At 36.7% G+C, this 9,288-nt stretch overlaps 1 protein-coding gene across 2 annotated transcripts in view; it reads left to right on the plus strand.

Annotated features, from left to right (window-relative positions):
• The window catches only part of LRP6 (low density lipoprotein receptor-related protein 6), a 158,874-nt gene that overhangs the window by 137,586 nt on the left and 12,000 nt on the right, over positions 1-9,288 (plus strand). Inside the window, exons 16-18 of one of the 2 annotated variants that reach the window (XM_011993647.1) lie at positions 2,095-2,304; positions 5,229-5,354; positions 8,467-8,703. In XM_011993647.1, coding sequence (XP_011849037.1) covers positions 2,095-2,304; positions 5,229-5,354; positions 8,467-8,703 — 573 coding nt within the window. The remainder of the gene's footprint in view (positions 1-2,094; positions 2,305-5,228; positions 5,355-8,466; positions 8,704-9,288) is intronic. The other variant, XM_011993648.1, reaches the window with a different exon arrangement.

Below are 9,288 nucleotides of genomic sequence, written 5' to 3' on the forward strand. Positions count from 1 at the left end.
AAAAAAAAAAAAAAAAAAGAGATTTTAAAAATCTATGCTCATGCTTTCCCTTCCCCTTCCCTTCCTTCTCATTGAACTAATTACTAGGTTGATCTTTTCTGTCTAGAAATCTACACCTTAAATTCTGAAATGTTTTCTTGTATTGTTTCTTTGATAATTTGTTTTTCATTTTCCTATTTTGGAGCTTTTTATTTTTATGCTGGACCTTCTTGACTATAGCTGTGTTTTTCTCACCTATTATCCATCTCTTTGTGTTTTTGTTATACTTTCTGAGGAGAGCTTCTCAAATTTGTCTCCCAACCCTCTTGTTGCATTTTTCTTTGAAATTTTTGGATATCATGTTTTTAATTTCCAAGGGCTCTTTTTTGTTCTCCGAATGCTCTGCCCCTCTAAAGACAGCCTATTTAGTTTTTTTTTTTTTAATTATTGGTATTTATTTTTTTTCTTCTGCTTTTATGTCTTTTTCTCCAAGTTCCTTTGTTGTGTTTGTCTTGGGCTTCAAATTTAAAGATAGAGGTTTTCTTTAAATATTTGGTGATCCTTAGCTGTTTGTATTTAGTATGAGGCTTTAAAAATACTGAGAACATTGCCGTGTAACTTCTTACACGTATTTTCAATTAAAACTGCTCTTTCAGCCCCAGCCACATAACTCCTACCTTTGTTCCATTCTGGTACTTCCACTTCCTGAGCTAATTGATTTCATTGTTAGCTTCACCGGCTGTAGGCATTTAGCTTTCTCTGGGCTACTGTGTCATTATCCCTGGTCTATCTATTCTCCAGCTTCCAAAATTTGTATCCCTTTCCTGCTCTCTTCTGTTATTCTGACTTATTGGTCCTTATGGGTTTATACCTTAAAAATTATTTTCTTTCTGTTTCTTTCTTTGTCTTTATTTATTTATTTTTTTTCTGAGACAGGGTCTTGCTCTGTCGCCCAGGCTGCAGTGCAGTGGTGTGATCTTGGCTCACTATAGCCTTGACCTCCCTGGCTCAAGGAATTCTCCCACCTCAGCCTCCTGAGTACCTGGACTACAGGTGCATGCTACCATGCCTGGCTAATTTTTGTATTTTTTGTAGAGGTGGTGTTTTGCCATGTTGCTCAGGCTGATCTCGATCTCCTAGGCTCACGTGATCCTCCTGCCTCAGCCTCCCAGATTGCTGAGATTACAGGTGTGTGCCACTGCACGCGGCCTAAAATTTTTTAAATCACCATATTAGTAGAGTTTTAGGAGGGAATATATAAGTAAACTTGTGCTTAGCCTACCATCTGAACGTTGGCTTACTCAGTGCCTTCCCATCTGGAATATCTCCTCACTTTTCTTTATTTATGCATTATGCTTGTCTCTTTCCTGGAACTTCCCTTGATATTTCCAGAATATCAGCTAATGTCTTTCTTTGACTGAACTCATGACTTAGGAACCATGAAAACTTTCCATGAATATTTGAAGGACTGTTACAAAAAAGACAGAAGGAATGAGTGTATTTTTTCTTTTTGAGTGAGGGAGAAACTATGAATAAAGCAGGGAGGGTATGAACACAGATTTTAGCCCACTGTGTAAAAGAACTTTCTCACTGTCCAACAATAGCAGAAGTTGCCTCCTCAGAGTCTAGATGGCCCGATGTCTGAGATGATTGGAAATAATTCTTACCTTGGGGTGAGTCAGTCATTTTTTCTAACTGTGTTCTGAGAAGCCAGGTGGGGTGAGAATGAAGCTGTTCTTCATAGACACCTCAGGTATACTCAGAACTCTGGGTTCACCACCACTGCTTCTCCAGAGAAGTGCCATTTTTATCTGTTGTATATATAAATTAGGGTTTTTCAAACTGCCGTTCTAAGTTCTTTTCTACATTTCTATGAACTAGAATATTTACCACATATTGGGCACTACCTTGCTCTTGATTGCATATTAATATCTAGTTTGTTAGCTGTTTTCTAGTGTATGTATGTCTTAGCATGATTTTTAAGTTTTGTGGTAGAGAGCTTGTTATTTTTTCTTTTCTATACTTGTAGAATCTAACTGGTAGTCAGTAAATAATTACCAAAAGGATTACTTGACCCACATGAGTCATTTCTGTTGAATTTTCTCCTTTTCCAAGGTGCTAACCGGATAGTATTAGAAGACTCCAACATTTTGCAGCCTGTGGGACTTACTGTGTTTGAAAACTGGCTCTATTGGATTGATAAACAGCAGCAAATGATTGAAAAAATTGATATGACAGGTCGAGAGGGTAGAACCAAAGTCCAAGCTCGAATTGCCCAGCTTAGTGACATTCATGCAGTAAAGGAGCTGAACCTTCAAGAATACAGTAAGTGTTCATGGGATAAAGCTAATTGGAAGAATCGTGTTATAATAAATTAATATGTACTTCTGTGTATTTTTAAACTCTGTTTCCTTTAAGACTTTCATGCACTTTCAGTTTTGACATTTTTTTTGAACTCTTCATGTTTGTGTGTGTGTGTTCTTTTTTTTTGGGAGACAAAGTCTCGCTCTGTTGCCCAGGCTGGAGTACAGTGTCACGATCTTGGCTCACTGCAGCCTCTGCCTCCCGTGTTCAAGCGATTCTCATGCCTCAGCCTCCAGAGTAGCTGGGATTACAGGTGCATGCCACCATGCCTGGCTAATTTTTTTTTTTTTTTTAGTAGAAGCAGGGTTTCACCATGTCCAGGCTGGTCTCGAACTCCTGACCTCAAGTGATCCTCCCACCTTGACTTCCTAAAGTGCTGGGATTACAGGTGTGATCCACCGCACCCAGCCTCTTCATGCTTTTAAAGCCTTATGTCAACCTTATCCAGGAACTTTTCCAAATTAAACATGATCTCATAAACCAGAAACGGGGGAAAGGCATGGGTCTTGCTCGTTAAAAAAGAATATTTCCTGGTACAACAGTGACTACTTATCATGCCTTGTTTTTCTCTCCTTCAATTGCTTTGAGAATACTGAGAGCATACAGCGTCTATTTCTTTTCTTCCCTCTCTATACTTCCCCCATAGCTTGAAAAAAAGTAAAAATTGTATAATGATGAATATAGTTATAATGGGTTAACCTTATTCTTAAGCAACACAAACTAAAAATTAGTGTGTAAACATAGAGAAGACTGTTTAATCAGTAAGTGCTTGGTTTTTTCCCCCTCTTTTGGATAAATATTTCAATTCCCAGCTTAGAAAAATAGCCATCTCCATGAGCCCCAGGAAGAAAGAAAAGTAGCCAGAAATATTTTCTTATTTTTTTTTTGAAAATGACTAGTCATCTTGCCCTAGTTCTTAATTCATATCTGTCATCAAAATTACCCTAATAATAGAGAGGAATAAATGAGTTTATATATGTAAAATGTTGTTTAAAAAGTGCCCTCCTAGCAATCACTACTGTCGATCTTACATGATGGTACCAGGAATGCCAATGTTAAATTGAGTACGAGAGAGAGAATTATCGAAATTCTGTAACTTCTCAGCTCAGTGCTTTTAAATTGAATTTAAGCATGAAAGGAGAATGAGGAAACAGGAGTACCCCTGTACAAGTGTTCATTATGTTGGTACAGTTCCTGAATTTAGAAGTAAAGTTACAAGTATTTGAGAATTAGAAAGTTAAAAATTGTTGTCATTTTATGGTATGACTTGTAGCTCAGGCTGAACATTTAATTGAAATATCATAATGATATCATACCTAAGTTATTTATTCAGTCGATATATGAATATTTCATTACAGATAATCTCAAGGTTTTCAGAATTTCAAGGGAGAGGTTTTATTTAATAACTCTAATATGATTGTATATTAGGTAAATCATTTTTTCAAATTTTTAGTATTAAAGAGAATGGGATTTTTATCAAAAATGTCATGGAATTAAAGGTTGAGAAACACTGCTGCATAGGCTGTATATTCTATATAATGTGTGATGTCTGTTTTAGACAGTATGCTCATTTGTAGATAGCTGACTCCCTCAGTCTCATCAACACAAACTGAAGCAGGACCAATGTTATTGTGGAAGAGAGTCAAATAATAAATGGTGGCTTATATTAGATGTTCATATTTTGTGATGACAGATGTCAGGTTGCTTTTAACACAGGCTAAATAGAAAATTCCAAACAATGATTCTTTAAAAATACAACTTGTGAAACAGACTTTGAAAAGTTGCCTAGTGGTTTCTTTAGTTGACCAAATAATTTTGTTTCTGAATTGTTCCGTTACATGTGCCTTTTAAGTTTTTTTCTTCTAATAACTCTTTAATTCTCAATGGATTCCTCATTAAGATACACTTTTTGACTGAAATAGTCTTTTAGAAATGTGGATTTTCTGAGTTAAAAATCTTAATATAGGAGAATTCTTATATTTTAAATAGAATAATACTCAAGTTTCAGCATTCTCCCTAGCAATTTTTTTTTGTTGTTGTTGTTGTTTATAGAGATGGAGTCTTGCTCTGCCGCCCAGGCTGGAGTGCAGTGGCACTATCTTGGCTCACTGCAACCTCCACCTCCTGGATTCAAGCAGTTCTTCTGCCTCAGCCTCCCGAGTAGCTGGGATTACAGGTGCATGCCACCACACCCAGCTAATTTCTTTTGTGTTTTAGTAGAGATGGCGTTTCACTGTTGTGCCCAGGCTGGTCTCAAACTCCTGAGCTCAGGCAATCTGCCCGCCTCAGCCTCCCAAAGTGCTAGGATTACAGACGTGAGCCACCGCACCCGGCCTCTCCGTAGCAGTTTCAGTTTCAGTAAACATTTTTTCATATTCACAAAAATTAACATGAGCTTTACCATTACCTTAAAATATTTTATATATAAATTATAAAGACAGTGGTTAGAAGTAGTTTCTTGTAGGTTGTGTAGAGATTGAGTGAAGAATCATATTGTGTGGAAATAAAAGTCCAAGCTGGACCAGCCTGGCCAGCATGATGAAATTCCATCTTTACTAAAAATACAAAAATTGGCCAGGCGTGGTGGCGCTTGCCTGCAGTCCCAACTACTTGGGAGGCTGAAGCAGGAGAATCACTTGAACCTGGGAAGCAGAGTTTGCAGTGAGCCATGATCACACCACTGTACTCCAGCCTGAGCTACAGAGCAAGACTCTGTCTCAAAATAATAATAATAATAATAAAAGTTAAAAAAAAAAAAAGTCCAAGCTGATTATACATTTGATTTTCATAAATAGTTTTGACGTGGTTGTCCTTTTCTCTTCTCCTCTCCCGCTTGTCTCCCCCTCCACTCTTCCTCTCCCCATCCTCACCTCTTCTCTTTGCAGGACAGCATCCTTGTGCTCAGGATAATGGTGGCTGTTCACATATTTGTCTTGTAAAGGGAGATGGTACTACAAGGTGTTCTTGCCCCATGCACCTGGTTCTGCTTCAAGATGAGCTATCATGTGGAGGTAAATATGTTGTAATTTTCTTGTGCAACCCTAAATGCAAACATATTCCATATCTTAAGCCTAGACTTCTATGACTAGGCATTGGAGTTGCTCTGTCTACTAACTTGATTGGTTACTTATATTCCATTCATTTGTACTATATTAGGCTTTTCAGTTATTCTTCTCTGCCACCATGCCCAGCCTCATAATCATCATTTTACTCTGTTTCTTTGACTCTTTTACACTCCACATATAAGTGAGATCATGTACTATTTGTGTTTCTATGCCTAGTTTATTTCACTTAACAGGATGTCTTCCAGGTTCATCTGTGTTATTGCAAATGACAGGATTTCCTACGTTTTTTGACTGAATAGTATTTCATTGCGTATATATTATCACACTTTTCAGCCTGTGAATGAGTATGCTTCCTAATACTAAAGTAGCCTCTCCCCTCTCCCAAAAGGTAACAAAATGAATTAATTCTGCCTCCTGTAATCTCTCTCCACTAAATTCTAGATTCTCTAAGTTTATGTGTCATTGTTGGGAATGTGTCTGATGGAAAGAATATTCTTTTGTTCAGATCCATCAGCAAATTCCCATTGCTTCTTTATCTAGTAAAAAAATGACTTTTAAAAAGATATCACTGAGTATAGTGATACTGTTGTAGTAAAGTTGGTTTAATCACTCAGCGGGTATAACAAATAGATACATTCCTTTGTTAAATTATAGTATGATGGTATCAGGCGCCGTAATAGTATTCATACCCTTAATTCAGATATCCTCCTTTTGGGGATAATTCTAAGTTAATTCAACTGAAGGAAAAAGACTACATCATACTATTATCTACAGTGGCAGAAATTTTTAACTAATTTCTAATGGTATGAAAAGTATTAAGTAAAATAATTGAGTTATACAGCTATTAAATGTTATAATCATGAAGGTGATGTAAAAATGTTGCTAAAATGACAACTACATAAAATATATATTTCTGTAATAAATATTGAAAGAATATGCATTCAACATATAAACATTGTTGATCAGGGTGGGATTACAAGTAAATTTATTCTTTGGACTATAAGTTTTTAAAAAAATAAATAATGCATGTATTCAGTAGCAGCTATGGGCACTGTGCCTGCACTGTAGGGGATTTGAAGAGCTTTGAGATGGCATACAGCATAGTCAGGGAAATCAGATGTGTACACAAAGTTAAGCTCTGGTACTTGAAATTTTTAAAAATAGGGATTGCACAATAATATGAATGTACTTAATGTCATTGAGCTATGCACTTTAAAGTGGTTAAATTGGTAAATCTTATATTTACTTTACCACCCCCCACCCAAAAAAAAAAGCATGTGTTTCCCTATCAGGGTGCTAGACTGTTACTTTAAGTGAGGCAAATCCTAGAAAAATTTCTCTTTATGTTAATGATAACATGGATAAAACTGAGTCAAGGATCTCATCTTCCATTTAAAAATATCTTTTAAAGGGCCTTTTTTCTTGCTTGCATGTTTAGCAATTATTTTTAATGTACATATTAAAACGAGTTTTGACAGATGTATACAACTGTGTATTAGGCCATTCTTGCATTGCTATAAGAAATACCTGAGTCTGGGTAATTTATAAAGAAAAAGTTTAATTGGCTCAGGGTTCTGCCGGCTGTATTGCTCAGCTTCTGAATAGGCCTCAGGAAACTTTGATGGCTGGGGTGAAGAGTGAGCAGGCAGGTCACATGGCAAAAGAGGGAGCAAGAGAGAGAGTAGGCTAGAGGGAGTGCCACACACTTTTAAACAACCAGGTTCTCCCAAGAATTCATTTACTATCAGGAGGATAACACCAAGGCATGAGCGATCTACCCCCATGATCCAAACACCACCCACCAGGCCTCACTTCCAATATTGGGGATTACATTTCAACATGAGATTTGTGGGGGACAAATACCCAAACTATATCACACAGTTCGCATGACATGCAGTTCAAAGTAGTGTCCTTTGTTTTATGTTTATTAATTTCTTTCTATCCCCAACCAAATTCAAAGCTCTTTAAGGACGTGGATATATTTTATCTACTTTAATTCCCCACACAATATAGATAGTGTAGGGCTGAATACATAATAGACTCTTATTAAATAATCCCTAAAATTCCCCATGTAAAATGTTCACCTGTAATCTGCAATATTCTCTGTTGGAAAGTTACAGGGTTTTCTGACCCATGGTCATATCATAAGTTTATGGGTTCTCTTAGATAATTCACTAACAGACAAGTGTAAATAACTACTGTATAATTTACCTGTCAGTCATTCTTTCAGGTAAAAATGACATTCCATTTTGAGTTGCATTTACAACTGAAAACAAATGCTTTCCCATTAGAAACTGTCATGCTTAGGTTTGCAACATGAGCTTTATGCATAATTGCCATTTGATTGATCAGAACATTAAAGAGGCATACACTTGGGTTGATTTTAATATAATTAATTTTCTATTGATTCATCAATAACATTCTTAAGTGAAGTTGGTCTTTTTGTGTGTTTGTTTAAACTGTGCATGTGTGGCTGTGTATAGTACCGTGATTACTAATAAAGTTTGTTGTCATTTCCCTGAGTCTGCTAAGGTACCAAGTTTTATTCACTATTCCTTTTGTAGCATCAGTGCAAACATAGCCAAAAAAAAGCAGTGACATCTTAATGTTATTATAAACATAGTTTTTACCTAGTGGGTCACCTGAAAGAGTTCTCAGGAACCCCTAAGGGTTCATGGACTATCCTTTGAGAACCTTAGAGCTAGAAAACTTTTGAGTGCTAGGCTAACTTTAAAATATTTGGTAATTATAGTGATTATTCCTAGGTTATGTGTGAGATTGTAATGGATTGCAAATATTATAATCCTGTTTGGATTACAATATATGAAAAAACTTTTGCCTTATAGTTTTGCAGGCAAAAGTTTATAGTGAATGTAAAGGAAGTAATGTGAAAACCTTTATTTCTCCTTTGAATAGATGAGATAGTTATAAATCATATTTATTATAAAGTATTTTGTGTATGTTAATTATTAAATGAGCTTCACTCAGGTATGTGTTTGTACTTCTGTGTGACCATGATTGTGTTTTTGTCACTCCCCTCCTCCTTGTTCATTTGAAGAACCTCCAACATGTTCTCCTCAGCAGTTTACTTGTTTCACGGGGGAAATTGACTGTATCCCTGTGGCTTGGCGATGCGATGGGTTTACTGAATGTGAAGACCACAGTGATGAACTCAATTGTCCTGTATGCTCAGAGTCCCAGTTCCAGTGTGCCAGTGGGCAGTGTATTGATGGTGCCCTCCGATGCAATGGAGATGCAAACTGCCAGGACAAATCAGATGAGAAGAACTGTGAAGGTATCCAGAATTCCTCAGTGCCTCAGCATGCAATCCTTTTTTCCCATTCAGTTGTTTAAAATTCAGTATTACTTGGCTTAGGGTCAGTGGGATTTTTCCGATACATATGACTGTATCACTTCTGATCATAGTACCATGTTTCATATTATTGTTTTAGTTCACTTCATATGCATAAGATTTATACAAATTAATAAGCTTTGAAAATTGAGAAATGAAACTAAAAGATACCAGGCTTTCAGGATATAAAAATAGTCCCTGTTTCCAATGAGCTCTGAATTAGTGGGTTTATTAATTACACTCTAACATGTTTTATATTCTTCACTTTCCTTTACTAACCTTTCCCATGGTAAAAACAACCCAGCCAAGTTCTCTAGAATTCTTTAGTGAAAGAGGAGATTTAATGTAAAGAATAGGCCAGTCGCAGTGGCTCACGCCTGTAATCCCAGCACTTTGGGAGACCGAGGCGAGCAGATCACGAGGTCAAGAGATTGAGACCATCCTGGCTAACACGGTGAAACCCCGTCTCTACTAAAAATACAAAAAATTAGCGGGGCGTGGTGGTGGGCGCCTATAGTCCCAGTTGCT

The sequence above is a fragment of the Mandrillus leucophaeus genome, unplaced genomic scaffold (genome assembly GCF_000951045.1).
Source record: "Mandrillus leucophaeus isolate KB7577 unplaced genomic scaffold, Mleu.le_1.0 Scaffold431, whole genome shotgun sequence".
Lineage (NCBI taxonomy): Eukaryota > Metazoa > Chordata > Mammalia > Primates > Cercopithecidae > Mandrillus > Mandrillus leucophaeus.